This window comes from Arabidopsis thaliana, chromosome 3, assembly GCF_000001735.4.
Source record: "Arabidopsis thaliana chromosome 3, partial sequence".
Lineage (NCBI taxonomy): Eukaryota > Viridiplantae > Streptophyta > Magnoliopsida > Brassicales > Brassicaceae > Arabidopsis > Arabidopsis thaliana.
The window spans coordinates 9997022-10016270 of NC_003074.8; the positions used below are offsets into that span (position 1 = coordinate 9997022).

Consider the following 19249-nt stretch of genomic DNA (forward strand, 5'->3'; position numbering starts at 1 on the left):
AGTTAGAAATTTTATGGTTATTAGTTTTAAGTTAGCAAATCAGAGTTCTGACTGATATGGCGTAAACAATATAATTTTATATTTATGTCGCAAAATAGTAAGTATAAGATTTGTTTTTAAGGAGAAAGGGGTAGATAGATATGTAGATAATATAATACTTTTATATATTAAGTATGTTTTAATAAAAAACATTTAAAAGATTATAAATACCAATTAGAGTAGAACAAATATGAAAATATTAATTAAAAACAAATTTGAACTAATCCACTATCAAATTTCAAAGTTATTGACTAAACTTTGAACTAATCCATATATGATAAACCACTTATGTCATGTGGGAAAATAATAATATTTGGCAACTAATGGTTCAGAAAAAAATATTTTCTCGCATAACAAATAATTCACTTAAACGTCAATTTCCTAAATTTTGAGTTTTTAAATCACCAGAGTGTTAGGTGAATAAGAATACTTAAAAATGTTGTGCTATGAAATAATCAATCAAACAAATAATCCAAATTTTTAGAATTTTTTCGTCGAATAGTGTATAAGTGTACGAAATTTGCAAAAACCCAAATGTTATTTTCAAGAATAGTAAGCTCTTATGTTAAACTTAAATGTTTTCATTGTGAGAACGAACGTCTTTTAAACATACCATTTAATAGTAATATGTACTAATGTTATTGAAAACTTACTTTCTGCTAATATTGGAAGCCCATTAAACTAAGGCCCATGAAAGAAAACACCCACACCGACGTCGTATAGGAAAGATGTAGTCATGTGAAGAAAAAAAATTAACGGTCAACGGGAAAAGGAAAACGATGGCGCGTCAAATGCTAAACCATTAAACTACGGTTGTGGACGGCAAACGCTTGTCGTCTCCGAAACGCAACCGCAGAGAACCCAAATTTATATCATTCTATATCTTCTCTTCTTCACCGGCGTACAATAGCACTCAACTCTTAACTTACGCACCTCTCTTCTCTCATGGCGGTTTCAGTCTCAGCTCCGGTTTTGTCCCTCTGTTACAATCAGAGCGGCGAATTGTCTCGTAGTTTGGGATATAGACTACCGAAGAAAGTGGGATTTAGCTCTGGTCGTCGTTCAGTGAGTTATATCGGTTTCGGTGCGGAGAAAGTTGGAAGATTTAGGGTTAGGGTTCCGATTTGCAGAGCTGTACCTCCTCTCTTGTTCAAAGATCTCGATGCTGATGATTTCCGACATCCTTTTGATAAGCAGGTCCGTAAAAATTCTCCAAATGGTCGTAATTGGAAACTATATATCAAACTTTGATGATGTGATTTGAAATATTTGGTTACTCTTTTGTGTGTGTCACTGTGTTCTTTGTGTTTGTTCGTCGCAATCATCATTTGCTTTTTCAAGAATCTGGTTGATGAAATATCCAAAGTTTGAATGCACTGTCTTTTGATGCAGAACACGTTGTTACTAAGGGCTATACCGGGGTTGAACGAATTCGGCAAAGCTCTTTTAGGTGTGGCTCTTTCTAGTTACTTGGCACAAAGAGAGATTTTGAAACAGATTATGTGATTTAACGACTTTGGGGATGTTGCAGGGTCAATGACGGAGCAGATTATGCTTCTTGAGAACATTGGGACTTCTGTTCTTGTTTCCAAGAATCAGGTTAGTTGTGGATCAGTGTCTTTGTGGACATTATGTATTTGTCTATCAATAGTGATGTGTAATGTTTCTTTTATTTGCTGTCTCAGCTCTCTGATCTTCACGGTTTGTTGGTTGAGGCTGCTGAGATTTTGAATATAGAGGCTCCTGATCTATATGTGCGACAGAGTCCTGTTCCTAATGCGTATACGCTGGCAATAAGCGGTAAGAAGCCGTTTATTGTTGTCCACACCAGCTTGATCGAGCTTCTTACTAGCGCGGAGCTACAGGTAAGATATTTTTTTCTGCATTACAAGTTCAATGCTTTTTGATTGAACCCACTTTTGAACCTAACCATAGATACTACATATTGGCTAATTTTACCAAAATCTGACAGTTTTATACCTCAAAACTAGGCTGTCTTAGCCCATGAACTAGGCCATCTGAAGTGTGATCACGGCGTGTGGCTCACATTTGCAAATATTCTTACTCTTGGGGCTTATACAGTTCCTGGTAGATACCACACTCTTCTACATGTCCAAGTCACTTGTATCTACTGTTCTGTGTCAGTCTGACAAAATTATAGTGACTTCATCCCGGAAATCTATTTATCGACTCACATAAGTTTCAGTTTGCAGCCGGCGTGAAACTCTGTTATTGTTACTAAACTGGATTCTGTTGTTTGTAGCTTTTGGGCAAATGATAGCTCGAACCTTGGAAGAACAGTTACTTCGTTGGCTACGTTCAGCAGAGCTGACTTGTGATCGCGCAGCACTACTCGTCGCCCAAGATCCAAAGGTACCAATTCTAAAAAACAAGAAGAAATCAAACAGAATGCGAAAATACCTAGTGATGTTTATGTTATTGTTCTTATAATCTCTCTTATGTCGCTTCCAAGAGGTTGTTGTATCTGTTCTGATGAAATTAGCCGGAGGATGTCCATCAATCGCTGATCAGCTAAATGTTGACGCATTTCTAGAACAAGCCCGTTCATATGACAAAGCTTCTTCAAGCCCCTTGGGATGGTACATAAGGTGAGAAAATTAAAACTATACAAAATTTAGATTATTCTTCCTTCAGATTCACTTCTTTGTTTGTTTACATATTTTCCTTTTCTACAGAAATGCTCAGACTAGTCAACTTTCGCATCCATTGCCGGTTCTTCGTGCACGTGAGATTGATGAGTGGTCCAGGAGTCTCGAGTACAAAAGTCTCCTGAAACGGGCAAATCGAAAAAGCACAGTACAGAAGGTTTAGTGACGTTGTTAAAGATTTAAAAGGAAGGAAGCGAAATAAACATGTATAGGTAAGTTTCATATAAGCACACATTTGTATATGAACCTGAGTTTTTACTTTTGTGGGTCGTTTTAAGGTTTGTCTTGAATTCTTGGACAGGAACAATACAGAAGGAGCAAAGAAGAAATGAGAGATTGGACTCTAGGTCTAAATAGGTACTGTAAAACTCTTGTATTTATTTAGTGGCATACTGGCATTGTTGTATATCTTATAACTGTAATAGATAAATTCAAATGTATATTCCGGAAAACAAAAGGGCCTTAGCTCAAAGATAATATATGATAAAGATTGTTTGTATAACTCACCTGTCTCAGTCTTAGAGGCTTAAACTACCAAACTGATTGTTCCAATTTTCATAGATTCCAAGTTCGTTCTGAGAAACAGAAGGCCTTACTTCTTGCAATGCGTCTTTAAAGTCCTGCATAATGACCAAATATATGAAACAATGACAGAAACAAAAAGAATTCGTTTAGCTTTACATGTTTGTATTCACAGAGTTCGCATATCATCAATTTAAGTTTGACCCGAAACATGATGATACCACAAAAAATCTTCATTTTGATTTTATGTACCTGAAGAGTTACTAGACGCATGTCATCTTTAGTCAGGTTAGTTATATCTATGCCTCGTTTGAGAGCTTCTCTTAATGGACCCATAGTTGCATCTTTCACCAGGTTCTTCATATCTGATCCCGAGTACCCTGCAGTGAAATTTAATGAAAAGCTAGCTTGGTTATGGCCGCAAATGTGTATTTGCATTTTTGGGTTGTGTTCTTTGGACTTTAAAGATCAAAAATCCAGAGATTTATTGTGTTTCTGAAGTTCCTATGATGAATTTACCTTCCGTTAGGTTGCATATGATGTTCATATCATCATCCGACAGAGTAAACAACCCATCTTTCTTTAGGAGATTCTGTATTATCCATGCTCTTGCTTCTTCAATTCGAAAACAGAGAATCGTGTCAAGAGAGTATATTAGACGAAAACCAGAGAATGACATGAAAAAGTTTGTTTATCATTCTTTACCAGATGAAGGAAGAGGAATGTAGAGTCTCTTGGTTAGTCGTCTTCTTGCTGCTTCATCGAGCTCTTGCGGTCTATTTGTTGCTCCTAACAAACAAAAAAAATTAGCAGAATAAAGTTACTAAACCCCATATAACCCACAAAACTCAAACCTTACTGTTCCCAGTTTTTTACCTATTAGGAGAATTTGCTCGCTGCCACTGTCGAAACCTTCCATTTCAATCAGGAATTGTGTCTTGAGTCTTCTACTCGATTCATGTTCACCATCTGACTTACGCTGTGGCAAAGGGTGAAAGTTCGTTTCTTTAATAGAATGTTACATAAGGAAACCAATACATGCCAGAAAATTGTCTTTACTGAACCACCCTTTGTAATTTTTTCCAGCCCTTGTTCTACGCTGATAGGTTTGAGGGTTTATGAACATGTAATATTTTGAGAGATTACAACAAACCTGAGATAGTAGAGAATCTATTTCATCGACAAATATTACTGCAGGCTGGCGGCAACTCGCAACTCCAAAAAGGGCCCTCACTAGCTTTTCACCTTCGCCAATCTGCATTTACATTTGTGATCGTTAAATTTGCAGGTGACCGTAAAGCAAATGAATAAGCATGCTATAGACATCTTGAGCAGGAACAAAATCACTGACATACAGAAAATGGTACGGGTTTCCCTGCTATGTAGAAGTTCTGACATAGTGGAACATAATTACTGTCGTAATTTTACGAATATCCATGTGAAAGTAAGCAAAGAAGTGGAACTAACCCACTTGCTTGTCAATGAACTGGCTGATATATAGAAAAAGGTTGCTTTCGCTTCTCCAGCTATAGCTTTTCCAATCATTGTTTTACCAGTTCCCTGGTATGCAGTAGATACAGATCTAAGAAAAAACAGACACGAGTGTCATTTCATCTTAAATATCAAAATGGACAAGGGTACCTACTGGTGGGCCAAAGAGAAGAAGTCCTTTTCCAGGTGAACGACAACCTTTGAAAATGTCAGGACGCAACAATGGCCAAATGACCATCTCAGTTACACACTTTTTAGCATGCTCCAGACCAGCTGCACATCAATAACTTATGATGAGAAACTCCAGGTGCAACAGGGATAATAATATACACTGCACTGAAACATCTTACTGTACCAATATCATCCCAGCGGACATTGGGGTCTCGATCCATAATCTCGTTGCTGACATGCTCTATAAGACGAGGTTCCAAATTTCTCAACTTCTCGGGAAGCTCACCATCAGGACCACAGAGCATCTCCAAACTAGAACAGGATAGTAAGTAAATGGGCATGCATGTTATCTCATAATATAAAATTAATCTTTTCAGGCTTACAGGCGTAGAAGGCTACTGGATAATTAGAAACTTATGTGAAGTAGCATTCTAAATAAGAACGAGGGCCTAACTGGCTAACCACCAGATGAGTGTAGACGCTTAAATTGCTAGTCCTATTGACATGCATATACTATTTTTTATTTACTTTTCATAGTGTTTCAATGTGAAATAAATTCAAAAAATGTTTAATATAGAAACTTAGTTAGAGAAGGGCAGAGACAGGCATAGCCTATCTAGGTGAAAATCAAGAAATATTGACAAGAAAAACAGATTACATAAGCTTATTTATTGTCGAAGGTGAGGATATAAAAAGGGTGCATGTGCTTTCCAGTTTGCTAAGGATCTTGAATCAAAATAAGAAATTACGCAACTAACCATGTTCTGGTTGAGTCATCCAGTGCATCGTCAGTCTTTCCACCAATACGAGACGTCAAGTTTCCAACATTATTCCCATTAGTTTTAACAGGAGGGACAAAATTACTACGGTATCCACGTCTTAATCCACCCGACCTTGAACCATAGCCCCTACCTAAAGCATTTTTGTCACTCTGTGGAGAAAGACATGAACTTGGTGACTCAGTTGATCCTCGTTTTTGTCTTACATCCATTTCCTAAAGCAACAGATATAGTAGTCAACATTAGCAAAGGGTAATAAAGCACAGTTCGAAAGAAAAGACTCTGCAAAGTCAAGATGACTCTAAGAGAAGTAATTGTCATGAATAAATCTACCAGTTTTATTTTGGCGGATACAAATCCATTAGGAGCTCCATCTTCCTTTACTTCCCCATCATTTGCAAGGCTACTGGTTTCTGCATGAGGTCGCTTTGTTCCAAAACCAAATCCATGACTTCTCTCAACAATGACACATTCATCAGAGGCACGGTCTTGATTGTTCACTGAAGTTTTGCGCTGATTATCTGGTTTACCAATACTGTTTCCATACAATGATGTCAGTTTGGCTTGCATCATTGACTTTGGTGCTTTGGGAATCAACTTATCCGTATCATGCCGTTCTTCCTGAAACAAGAAAACATCTATGAAATCATAGTAGAAACAGGAAGCAAGACATATAACATGGCTGTGTTTCCAAAACTCATCACCAATACTAAGATCATTGAAGAAATGAAGCAGTTTACAAGAGCATTACCATCTCTTTAACACCCTTTCCGTTAGATTGACTGACATGAAAACCAAAGTACTTAGACTGCTTAATCTTTTCCACATCAAATCCACCTTTGCTGCCAAAAATTGCCCCTGGAGCTGTATTTGCAAGCTCAAACGCCTTCCTGGATACAACAAGAAGCACACCATAAAAGGGTACTCTAAAAATCTCAAGTGTAGCTAATATTGACGATAATTCAAAAAGATCTTTAGATTTCAGCTAGTAACTAAGTGAACGAAGTCCAAAGATTAGAGAATATCACTCAGTTATACATTTCCCTGATTCCAATACCCAACAATTCAAGCCACACTCATAAGACTCTACTAAGCTAAGCAAGTAAAATTCGAACCCTCTCTTCTTCGAAATTAAACAGGCTCAAAGGGGAAAAGCTCAGGTACCGATCCGAATCTGAAACGAGGCCTTCCAAAGCTAAATCAATCTTAGAGGCAACTTCACGACGAATGGGACCAATGAAATCACGATCGGCGTCAGTGACAGAACGAGAATCGAGGAAACCTAGAAGACGAAGCCCAAGGATCTGAGCAGAAGAGAAATCAGATTTCTCCAGGAATTTGTCGGCGCCGAAGAGCAGCGATTGGAGACGCTTCAAGTTCTCATCCACTTCCTTTCTCCAACACGGCGTCTCCGTTTCTCCTTCCTCCTTCACATTCAGAAACTCCGGTGGTGGTCTCAGTAACGGAGAAGAAAACGGCGACGAACGCTTTCCCGCCATTATCCTCTCTTCCTCTTTCCCCAAATGCCCAAAACCCCAGAAATGAAATTCAAATTCGCGCTCAGAATCTGAAACCACCGACCCACACATTCCTTTACTCTCTCACCAGCTTGACGCGTAGAACGTCATGCAGTGTAATAGTGTAGATAGAAACGGCGTGTAGTTTCCTTAGAAATCAGTTGCTTATCGGGCCCAGTTTCTTCATGGGCAATAGTAAGCCCGTTATTGTCTGTATTTTGGGTTTTACTGTGTTTCGGATATGCTTCCTCTAAACTTTCGTCTTTATTTTTTATATTTTTACATAGAGAATATTAGGCACTTAAAAATCATTAGGCACTTTGACTAATTGCAATTACTTGTTTACCCTCAAATCGTCGGTTATATATAACCAAACAAATCAAACCCATTTTCATTAAACCAATTCCGGTTACGAAACCCACGATTTTGATTTTGCAGTTACCATAATCTCTTGTTTTATTTTTTCCGGAACTGTAAAAAAAAACAAATCCAGAAAAAACCTAAACTACAGTTTCAGAAAAGGTGACTCCGACGACGGGATATCAATCTCCTCCGTTACTGTCTACCACCACTACGGTTTACACTACTTTCTTTCTTCTTCTCTCCACCGTAAAACTCCAATAATCGATTTCGTAATCTCAACCACTTTATACCCTTGTGACTTCGGCGAGGGGATATCAATCTCCTCTTTAATGGATTTGGATTTCGTTACTCTAATTCAACTTCAATTGAGTAGATTTCGAGAAAAAGTTCTTGAATTACTAAGGTAAAGTTATGTGATGTTGGGTTCTATATTCTTTGGTTTATCCAATTTGATATGGCGTCCGCAAATATTCCTCGATTCGAATCTTCGGCGATCATAAATCTTGCACTGAATACTATGGAAGAGAAGCTACCAAGATCGCTCAAGAATCTCGACTTGAATACGAACCTTGTACCAAAGATTAAGATTCTTCTTTCAGCTTATCTATCTTCCTCACGTAAGTCTCACTTTCAACAATTTTTTTTCTCGAGCTGGGCTAAATTTGGTGTTAAGCATGGCTGGTGATATTTAGGAGTTGGAATTTGACAAAGTTTTCTACTAGTTTGCTTCAATCGCTGGAATGTCTCCATTGAAATCGAAACCTCCATCTCTTGTGAGATTATGTTATTAGGAAACATTTAGAGGAAATGATTCCTTGTTTAGCTGAAATCTATGTTATATTTCCATAAAGCGACGTTTATGTGAACAAATTTATGTGGACTTGTTATCATGGATATGTTATGGACAAATTAGTATTTGAAATTGTAATTGACGGTTGTGTAACGGATTGTGTTATGGACTCACCATTCTCGTAACATGATTAAAGATAATGAAACGAGATTGACTATTGATAATTGTGTGTTTATTAAACTTTCGCACCGGTGAAGAGATTAGTCCCTTGAACTTGTGATTGTTTATGTTATATCTTGAGATGTTTGGTATTTAAAATCAAACTTTGACTTGTATTTAAAACTTAAAATCCAATCGAGAAGATCTAGCAGTGTTAAATGAACAGAGCTTTGTGGACAACGATATTTGGACACGTTTCTTTTTACCTTCCTCTCGTACTTTACTTGAACTTGTCTCTAAGTTTGCTGTCAAATTATATGGCTTTTTGAGTATTTAACGTCTCGTCAATGCCAAAGTATTCATATCAAATGAACCATTTCAAGTGTATGATCCAATATAGATTAATTGAACACCAAAAAATTCATTATATGCTTCTATTTCCAATGTTGTGGTATCCATTTTGTATTGTCCATATGAACAATGTACTTTTGCAGGTTCGGTGACCATTTTTGTATGTTGGTTTCCTCTTTTGTACCCAAAATAGTTTCCATCGACTATTAACTCAAAAAACTATTTTTTCAATCTCTTTTTTTCAATAATTTTGGGTTTTGGTTATCCTTATAAATCATAACTATTCTTCAATTTGTAATTGATCCGTACAAGTATAACTATATATGGTCAACACGAAATGGTCGCTTGTGGATGGCTACTTGTAAAGTGTTAGAGTATACTTTGAGACCTGAGATGCACATCAAGAAACTTGGTTACATATCATTGTTACTTAACTGTCTATACACATGTGGATAAATGGTCATAATGGATAATGTACTTTGGATTGACGTTTATTGTTCCTCGTATAAACTTATGTATTAGTATGAAACTACCATGTGAGTTATTAGATGACCATATGGACTAGACTGCTTGGATAGTTTCTTGTTCATGTATAAACTTATGTATTAGTATGAAACTACCATGTGAGTCACTAGATAACCATATGGACTGGACTTCTTGGACATTCATTAATGGACAAGTATGTCTTTGATTTGCTGCGAATGTGTTTATAGCTCGATAAAATTAACACTTTTTTGTTTGCTCATTCAACATTAACATTGGAGTCCAACTCGATCAAATTCTTAGCACCATCATAAAGCTCAATGTTTATACCAGACAAGATCAACATAAGCCACATTGAGTTTAGCTTTGTTCACTCAATTTTTTTTTTGCCGTCTGGTATAATATTAATTGAAAAGTCAAAACAGAGTATAGAGCATACATCCATAAAAAAACAGAGCATGAAAACTCCAAACAATAACCAAAGGTAAAGAAAAAAAAAATCCAAAGGTAAAGAAAAGAAAATTTCACAAAGTCATCATCGCTTGTCTTCTTCAATTCTGGAAAGTAACCATCCAGGGCCTCCTCTAGCTAAATAAGATCTGAAACGACCATCCCTTGTCACACTTATAGCAATGTCCCTTGCTATTGAATTCGCCTTTGAGGATGAAACCTTGAAAATGACTCGAAAAAACCTGGGAATGAGTGAATTAAGTAAAACAAAAGGACTAAATCATAGAAATTCTAATGTCATATATCTAACATCTTCTAAGATGCCTCTCTTTTCTATACGAACTGGCCGCAATGGGATCAACATCACACTGATATCATCAAACGAGCCTCGTGAAGCCGAGAGATCAACAAGCTTCTTACAAGCTGCTAACAACAATGGCTTCTCGGTTCGTAAGCAGAAGGGACGAGCAATGTCTACTGCTTCTTGGTTACTCACCTTATCCCATAAACCATGTGATGCCAAGATTAAGAACTCATGGTCATGCTCAACTCTCGAGATCTTTGTCTCTGGTTCAGCTATAACCCATTTCTTAAGTTGAGCATCTCCGATTCCTCTTGGCACAACTAAGGATCCCTGGATTCTCCACAACGTGAAACATATCAACATATCCTCCCGTGGTTTCAATTCTTTTCCGTTCATCATCTCTAGACGGACAATGATCAGAAAATAAAACTTTAGCTACACCTCCTACACTCATAACAGCACGACAGTCACCGGCGTTTGACACAACAAGGCTCCCTTCGCTAACCAAAGCCGTGACACAGGATGAACCACCCTTAAAACCTTCCTCCTTAAGAAACGTTGTGTCTGTAGTCAAGTAACTACGTTTCCACCGCTTCAGCTATCTCCAACTCGTGTCTTTTACCAACTACTTCTTCTACAATGTTCTTATCTAAGTTCTTAGCTGGACACTCAGCCGCTTTAACTCCTCCATGACCAACATAGACTCCAAATATTGCCTGCAAATTATCACAAAGCAAAACAACGTTTAGAATACACAATACATAAAGATTCATCAATAACTACACAATTGTATCAAATGATTCTGTAAAACTTCTAATTCTATTCATAATTTCAATTTTCCCCAAACAACATCATGAAGAATCCTAATTTTAGATAGCTTATTAATCCAATCAATGTAGATCTCACATGATAAACCCTAATTTGAGCTGTAATTGCTAATCAATTGAATCAAAATCTCCAATTCGATTCAATTCTAAACCTAAATTGAAAAATGAATTTGAAATTTGAAATTACCTGTTTACGATCTCCATGAAGATTGGTGATAGTGGAGAACCGATCCTCCATAAGAATTTGATTTTAGAGATGAAGAGCGACACTATATATTATTTATTTTAAAAAAATATCCATTTATTTGCTGTAATTGTGAGATTACTCCCTTTCTCATGTCGAGATCTCAACCGGCACGAAATAGAAAGAACATGTATTACACGTGTGTTTTATTAGATAACACAGCAAAACCAATCGAACTGGTTAAGCAATTTATGGTTTAATTTTGAAAGGATATAATTGTCCTTTTATCTTCTAGAAATAAGGAAAAGTGTCTGAACCTTAGAAAGTGCCTCAAACGTAAAAAGATTTTCTAAAAGTGCCTAATAGTGTAACATTCCCTTTTACATATTAATTACTTCTTTTAAATAAATTAATGTATAAAAATCTATTTTAAATCACTCATTTTTTCTTAAAATTTGGATTAGTTATCTTATAATTTAATTCACATTATCACCAAATTTTAGCAAAAATCAAAATACAGTTTTATGTTATTATAAAATAAAATATATCTATTATCTGACAGAAGACTCTCCATATATATTGGATTACATATACTTAATTTTTCTTAATTATTCTTTTTATCTTAATATCTAGAATCTATTTTTTTATTCCATTAACACCACTATCAAGAAGCTAAACTTTCTCAATATTTGAATATATAATTCAAATTTTTGGGTATATATAGTGATTTATTTTGCCAATTCATTGTAAAAATATGTTTTGTAACAACGATGCCGACTTGCTTTGTTGCATCCAATCTTAAGCCTCACATTACAGTCTAATAGAAACAACACCATCGCACATTAGTAGTAGAAGTATGTTGCATAACAAAACTGCAAATACATGAGAATATTACACAACGAATAATAGTGTAAAATGCTGCATCTTCACGAAGAGTTTTGGTTTTAGATAAATATCACATTTTCCCCTTTATTCGAGTCACTTATCATCTCATTTGAGCTATATTTTCTAAAATTAAAATCCATTAAGCTTTTGAGGTAGTTTTAGATTTTGTAGATTCTGTTTTTTAGCCTCTCAAGAATTTGGAAATTAGTTTCCCTAAAAATTCGGAAATTAGTTTTCTAAAAATTTAACCCATTTAAAAAAAACATTTTATTTGATCCATTTAAAAAATCTAAATTCTCTAGCAAAAAGAAACCAAACTAAAACTAAGGATGTTTTTGTTTTCTCAAGTTCATATATGATTTTTTTAAATCACTAAGGATTTCTAAAGCAATAAATTAACTAAAATTTTTGAACTAATAACTACCAAGTTTTCGATATATAAACAATTCTAATTGAATTGAAACAAGCTCATTCGATTTAGACAGATTGTTTCGAATTATTCAGATATAACAACCTTTCTTATTTTTAACACAATCTTGCAAAAGCTTAAGATATATCACAAAATGAGCAATCACTAGCGTTCACCAAAAACTCAAGATAGACTCTGAATCAGAAGATAACCCACAATAGCACCGTTCTATTCAATCACACACACACAAAACCACAGCTTCGCAAAGTTTTTGCCCTTACGCAATCATTACACAACAGTTTAGGATAAAATGATTGAACCTAACGCCACAGCAACGTTTAGACTCCTCCCAATACAGCTTGTTCGCAGGATTTGCGGATGGACGGCTCGTGTAAACCGACATTGTCTCGGCCCTAGACGGACCGGCTGATGCTCCAATCACAAGCAACTTATCTCCAAGTGACTTAAACGCAACGCCCCATCCTCCATTAGACTTAGCCCTCACGGGCACATCTCCAAGCTTCTTCCAAGAGTTTGCATTTGCATCATAAACGCGGAGCTCGTTCGCCGAGGTTTCCAATGAGTAAAGATCATCCCCAACCACTGCGATGAGCGGTGGAGATTGGACAGAAGAGAAAGACATGTCTTTGAGAATGTCCGGTATGAGTTCCCATGTGTTCGTCTTCTCGTCGTAACTTTCTCCGCAAGTTAGGTTTTGACCATTCTCATCCCGGCCTCCGAGAACATAAAACTTGCCACGCAAGTAACACCCAGAGCAGAATTTCCGCCGCTTATGCATTCCGCGTAGAAGCGTCCACGTTTTGGTCTTAGAGTCATACTTCTCAACGCTGTCCACAACTTCCATGGTCCCGTTTCCTTCAATTTTCAACCCACCAGCTACAAACACAACAGTCCCACAAGTAGCAGAAGCAAACAAGATTCGCGGTGTGATCATCGCGGGACCTTTGAACCATTTGCTCGTCTCCAACTCGTACCGCCATAGCGCAATGCTCTTCTCCTCTTTCCCAGTGACAATCAAATGAGTTCCAGCGCAAAGCGATTCTTTATCTCCATGGAGGAAGCATATGTCAGAAGGAAGTTCCGGAAGCTTCTGGCAGTTCCCAAAGCCCTTGTCAAACATCGTCCAACACGTATCACCACTCGACAACATAAAGACAGACGGTTCAACTACACCGCGCTCGCGCCTCACCTTGAAAATCTCATCACTCTTTAGCAAACGCGAAAACCCCTTATTAAGTAACTTTAGTTTCCAATACTCGAAACGCGGCACGCGTGCGAGTATCTCGACCTCTAACTCGTATACGAGCTGAGGAACATTTAGTAAACAATAATCTGCATCCTTAGGTTTCAAACATGTACTGCTCAGAGCCTTAGTGGCCTCCCCTGTTTCTTCCCCATCCCAATCCAAACTAGGTTCTACGTTTAGATCAGGAATCTCGTAGCGATGAACCCGAAGCTTCTTCGACCTAGACCAGCTAGAGCTTGCCCCAATTCTACCGATTTGATCTTCTCCTAGCGTCAACATCTCTATGTAAAATCCTGGCCTAGTGCACTTTTGACATTCCCTCTCTGTAAATTTTTAGCCCAAAACTAAATCAGAATCAAACAGTAACAATCATTTATTGAAACAGTGAACTAAAGATTAAAAATTGCAAACTAAATCAGAATCAAATAAAGCATATTCAGATTTCTATTTCAGTAATTTTTTCTTTCGTACTGAAACAACAAAGATCGTAACCTTTTTTTAGATGGAATCATGGAACAGAAAGAAAAAAAGATTCAATAGTGAACTAATTAAGTCTAACAAATTTGATTTGTAAGTAATTGAAATCCTTAACAGAATATTTTTAATCGAATCCAATTCAATAAGATTACTGCCTTACTGGTTATGTTTATAAACAATTTCACTTCCCTGGAAAAAAAATAAAGACAATTTATTGTCGCTAATCCGAGTTGATTAGAATGATTTGACTAAATTAAAACAGTCAACTAGGGATTATAGATTGCAAACCCTAAAATCAACGGTCAACGAGTGAAAACACATAAATATGTTTGACTAAATTACTGAAGAACAAATAGATTACAAAACAATTTTATTGAACCCTAAAAACTGGTCAAAAGTCAAAGAGAAACTTACACGGGAAGAGAAGTCAATAAAAACCCTAGAAATTCTGATTTTGAAGCTTTTTTTCTCTCTTATCTTTCTTTTGAAGCTTTCTTCTTTCTTCTTTCTTCTTCTTCTTCTTCATCTGTAAATAAGAAATCATATCAGAAAAAAATACAAAAAGAGATGACGAGAGATTAATTAAATATTAAATGCCATAAAGAGAAACTAACCTTTTTTTAATAAAACAATTAAGAGAGCTTTTAACGAATGAGAGAAAGGTATCCACCCTCAGTTACAGGGGAGATTCAAGCATAGTTTAGAATTCTCCATAAATAAAAAAACTTACTTTATAGTGTATTGGAATAATAAAGGCATTTGATTTGTGAGTAACGACAAAACCATGTTCGATTCATCTTCAAGAATCACCGGTAAAAAAACTCGAAAAGGCAAAAAAGCTAAGATTTATGATTAAAAAATGTAATTTATATATTTATTTTTTATCTGACTGTACGTGAGACTATGCGTGGAAGAAAAGGAATTTTCAAATCGAAGAAGAAGAGACAAATTCTTTTTATAAAGTTGATTCTTGAAAATTAAAAAGAAAGAAATGGTGGTCACAATTTTCTAATTTTAAATAGCTTTTAATATTATTGTGAAAAGTGAAAACATATTAAATTAGTTAGCATATACTGTAGAGTGTAGACTGGAATATTCTACACTGCCGAAAATAATAATAAAAAGGCATTTTGAGTCTACTTTTTATATACACGAAGCATTTAATTAAAAATTTATTTTTTAATGAAATTCGTCTCAGATTTAAATTTAAAATGTTTAGTAATGCGAATCTTATAGTTATTAAATTTTAAATTTTTTTATTTATGTGCATTATTTTTTCAAAATAGTTAAAAATTTCTCATTTCACTATAATTGTTTCTGTTATATTTTATAATTCATTCGTCATCTTTCGCCATCTACTCTCTTTTCACCTTATATTGGCTCAGATATAATATATTCAACTATAAATTAGTTTTTAAGTTATATAGTATATACTTTCTCCTTTCTATCTTTCAATACTCCATTCTTATTTATAACTTGCATGATTTTCTTATTAAAGTGAACATCAAAGAATTTGGAGAAGTGTTTATCATAAGGTTTCTTTGACGATTTTTGGGTGCATGTTAAATTGTTTTATAGATGACAAATCTCATATATAGCTCATTCCTATTCACAAACTTCGGATTTCATTGTTAAATTTTATATTTTATCTACCGTTTAAAAAATACAAAATTCTCTTTTAATATATATGATTTGACATTATATTATTCTAGATATTATTTTTAATGTTGGTTTTCTTCAAATGTGTAACTTAGGAAATCATAATTCTAATTTTAATATATATATATATATATATATATAGATATATATAAAAAATCCTTCTTAATTATAATTAAGAAATCTTCTATCTAGCATTACTATTCTAATTCCCAATCAGCATTCACAACTATTATTATTACAAAGTTTTATTATTCGATTTGATTATATATTTTTCTGATGTTCAGGCAAGTTTTTGTTTTATTTCAAATCACCTTTATTTTTTTCCAATATATATGTTAGTTTTCTAAACACTGACTAATATTTAGCTTTTCATGCATAAATATTTAGCTTTTTTTATGTTTTTTGTTTAATTTTAAACCACCTTAATTGTTTTCAATATATGTTAATTTCTTAACATTGATCAATATTTAATAAACAAAATAAGTTTTACTGGCTTTTCTTAAACTATAAAAAACAAAAAAAAATAAAATTAAGGTGGTTTAATATAAAACAAAATCATTTCTACTCGAATAACAATATTTTATAACGGCAATTACACCTCAAAATCTTCAAAACATGGTGTATGTCGGAATCCTAGGTTTGAGGGTTCCTAGCATGGCAGTGGGAGTAACCATCACCATTTTAGAAAACCTTGTTAAACAAAAATTGATTACTGTATTTTTTTTTTTTTGCGAAGAACTACATACGTTAGAATAACAATTAACAAGGCCGAGTAAAGATTATAGAAATATTAAAATGTTTACAATTTTCATTGATAAAAAACCAACTAAATTAGACACTAACATATCTTTTATCAGACTCTGGGATGATGGATATTATTAAAATTCTATCGATAAAAAATTAAAATATAAAAAATATATGTAGTTTAATTGTCATGAATTCTTATTATTAAAACGTGTGTTTTGTGTTTATGATATTTAGGCTGCTATCAAAAAGATTAGTATATCAATCCACAGTGCTAGACATAACGTTTAGGATTGGTAAATAAAAAAACACCTTTCCCAGCATTAATTTTTCACTTGAGAGAAGTTGAATTTAGTTTTCTATATTATATATTTAAACTACTCCAGACAATAAAATATGCTTATACTTTTGGGAAGATATACTTAAGACAAAAAAAATGAAATTTTTATTTATAGCCGATCATTTACTTAAGACAAAAAAAAATGAAACTTAATTATAACCACCAAGTTAACTACTATATTAACCTACCGAAGCAAAGCTTAACTATATGCTATACGTGGCTTGTACAGAAAAAGAACTCACAAACATTTTTCCTTCTTTAACTCTTAACATTAAATACCCTTACTTAATCAATAGATTAATTCATATGTCACGTCTTATGTGTTGTCTTTCCACTCTTTAAGTGGAAAGGGTTTTGCTTAATCCTTTTCAAACCTATCTCATGTTATCATTTTCGTATACAACATAATATTTAGAGAAAACAACAAATAATAGTTATACCTTTTTGGTTCAAAAAAACAAAAATTAAATGGTAAGTTTAAAACTATAAAACTTGTAGTTGACGAAAAAGTAGAAAAAATAGTAGAAAAGACATCGTAGAAGTTGCACACAAAAAAAAAAAGACATCATAGAAGAAAAATGAAGCGTGATATTGATTGATTACATAAGTATTATATAGACCAGTTATTCAAAACTTGTATGAATAACTAGGTTATGATTATTATTACCTCATATGTTCCTAAGTTTTAAGTTTTTCACATATAGTAAGAAAATAAATTAAAATTTAACTATAAATGCACATTTTTGTTATTTACGATTTTCTGTAACGCTAAACCAATTAATTAATAGTAAATTAGTTTTCTTGAATTTTACAATTCTTCATCATTTTGTTTTGAAATTGTTTTTAAAACATCTTTTAAAATTTGGAATAATTAGGGACCAAGGGAGATTCCTAACCTAGTTTTTGTCCGAAATAATACTCTGTTAGTTCCAAACTAATCCAAGTTTTTCTTTAAGAAAAAATTATATCACAGGCCAGTCATGCCTAATATATTTTCTTTATATTTTGGAATCAAAGTGTTCCACGTGAATTTTTGTAATTTGGAATTAAAGTGTTTTTGTTGTCCAATCAAAGCGACAATGCCTAATCTATTGTCTTTCATAACTGTTCGCCTGTCATTTATGTCCAAACTATATTGTTTACGATTTTCATCACCAAAACTCTTTAATTATACTAATTATCGGTTTTTAAATATCGAAAACACTCAGTTAACGTATTGCATTCACATTTTAAGAACCCATAATATTTTAGTAAACATTAATTTTTGCATCATAAGCGCTAACACATATGTATATATAACTCTATTAATTGACAAAAAAAAACTCTATTAATTTGTTCACTGCCAAAAAATATAACTATTCGTTTCTCAACTATTTTATTTATATTTTATCTTTGTTAATGACTTTGTAAATAATGTTAGAAACCTAAAACATTTATATACAATGAAAGAAGAATAGTTAAGATCTAAAGTTAACTAGTGTGGCATGATGGCAACTTTAGATCTAAAGTTAGATCTAGACTTCAAAAAAATCACTTTCCATTATATTCAAGTTCGATATCGGCTTGCGTCCTTTTTTTTAACTCGACTCTCAAAATGGTATGGGTAAGGTAACATTACCTTTCCCCAATTGAGTGGTTAGTTCTATATACGCTTTCGACAGCATATACGATTGAGTGTGTTGTTTGTACCTTCTGGAATCATGTTTTGAGGTAGGCAACCAAATGTGTGAGGTAGGCTTTTACGTCTAAATTTCTTCCCTTGCTTTAATTTTTGAAAGATTCAACGGGCCTGTTTTCTCCTAAGCTCGAAGCTAGTCAATCCAAATCAATATCAGGAAAATTGTGGACCATATATATGTAACCTTAATCAAGAAAAGAATGGCAATAAGCAGTTAGCTAGTTTAATAGTCTAGTTTAGTGGAAGAATTTTAGCCGTTAATATATTTGAAAGAGTTAGTTCATCTATATGTTTACAGAATTGGATTACTCATACAAAAAGTAAATGTCTTTGTTCAATTAATATTTCTAAGACAACCTAATTTTTAAGATTAGAAAGATATCGAAGTTTGTGGTCCTATATCAAATCATGAACGATAAACGGAGGACGTACGTACTATGAAGTATTTTATATAAACATGATTTTCTGAATCATTATACATACAAAATTTAACATGAAAATTGGATAATGACAATAAGAAGTCGACATCATCATATAACTAATTCTGAAACTTAATCGCACTAGAGAAATTAATTGTTAGAAAATAGGTAATATAACCAACCTCAATGCCACAAGTCGTATTCGGTGCAGGTAGGCAACCAAATGTGTTAAGTTAATGCTAAATAACATTTGATGTTGGTATGAAGAGAAA

General features: G+C 34.1%; 4 protein-coding genes across 9 annotated transcripts; 1 reads left to right on the forward strand and 3 right to left on the reverse strand.

Moving 5' to 3' along the window:
• Positions 1 to 786: 786 nt before the first annotated feature.
• AT3G27110 (Peptidase family M48 family protein) lies at positions 787 to 3209 on the forward strand (the record flags this gene model as incomplete). 5 transcript variants are annotated; one of them, NM_113625.4, is made up of 9 exons in its annotated part: positions 787 to 1236; positions 1432 to 1489; positions 1571 to 1638; positions 1725 to 1904; positions 2031 to 2127; positions 2303 to 2412; positions 2515 to 2648; positions 2736 to 2920; positions 3010 to 3209. In NM_113625.4, the coding sequence occupies exons 1-8, from the start codon at positions 985 to 987 to the stop codon at positions 2869 to 2871; spliced, it is 1035 nt and encodes a 344-aa protein (NP_566808.1). In that variant the 5' UTR covers positions 787 to 984. The 5 variants fall into 5 exon arrangements, with proteins under 5 accessions (NP_566808.1, NP_850640.1, NP_001325724.1 ...); NM_180309.3 differs by having other exon boundaries at positions 3021 to 3154; NM_001338856.1 differs by lacking the exons at positions 2736 to 2920; positions 3010 to 3209 and having other exon boundaries at positions 860 to 1236; positions 2513 to 2533.
• A 17-nt stretch (positions 3210 to 3226) lies between these two features.
• On the reverse strand, positions 3227 to 7285 carry AT3G27120 (P-loop containing nucleoside triphosphate hydrolases superfamily protein; the record flags this gene model as incomplete). Its single annotated transcript, NM_001338858.1, has 13 exons — positions 6836 to 7285; positions 6423 to 6561; positions 6005 to 6292; positions 5651 to 5886; positions 5077 to 5204; positions 4876 to 4994; positions 4698 to 4790; positions 4384 to 4485; positions 4107 to 4209; positions 3936 to 4019; positions 3750 to 3845; positions 3483 to 3610; positions 3227 to 3328 (listed from the first exon to the last, which is right to left on the reverse strand). The coding sequence occupies exons 1-13, from the start codon at positions 7258 to 7260 to the stop codon at positions 3227 to 3229; spliced, it is 2043 nt and encodes a 680-aa protein (NP_001319654.1). The 5' UTR covers positions 7261 to 7285.
• A 2584-nt stretch (positions 7286 to 9869) lies between these two features.
• On the reverse strand, positions 9870 to 11153 carry AT3G27140 (Protein phosphatase 2C family protein; the record flags this gene model as incomplete). The annotated part of the gene is made up of 5 exons (NM_113628.2): positions 9870 to 10004; positions 10095 to 10418; positions 10519 to 10620; positions 10679 to 10804; positions 11103 to 11153. The coding sequence occupies 5 exons, from the start codon at positions 11151 to 11153 to the stop codon at positions 9870 to 9872; spliced, it is 738 nt and encodes a 245-aa protein (NP_189350.2).
• Positions 11154 to 12420: 1267 nt separating this feature from the next.
• AT3G27150 (Galactose oxidase/kelch repeat superfamily protein) lies at positions 12421 to 14786 on the reverse strand. Of its 2 annotated transcripts, NM_001338859.1 has the most exons (3): positions 14752 to 14786; positions 14552 to 14663; positions 12421 to 13983 (listed from the first exon to the last, which is right to left on the reverse strand). In NM_001338859.1, exon 3 carries the CDS (start codon positions 13937 to 13939, stop codon positions 12671 to 12673), a length of 1269 nt encoding a protein of 422 aa, NP_001319655.1. In that variant the 5' UTR covers positions 13940 to 13983; positions 14552 to 14663; positions 14752 to 14786; the 3' UTR covers positions 12421 to 12670. The 2 variants fall into 2 exon arrangements, with proteins under 2 accessions (NP_001319655.1, NP_189351.1); NM_113629.3 differs by lacking the exon at positions 14752 to 14786 and having other exon boundaries at positions 14552 to 14691.
• Between the last annotated feature and the right edge of the window lie 4463 nt (positions 14787 to 19249).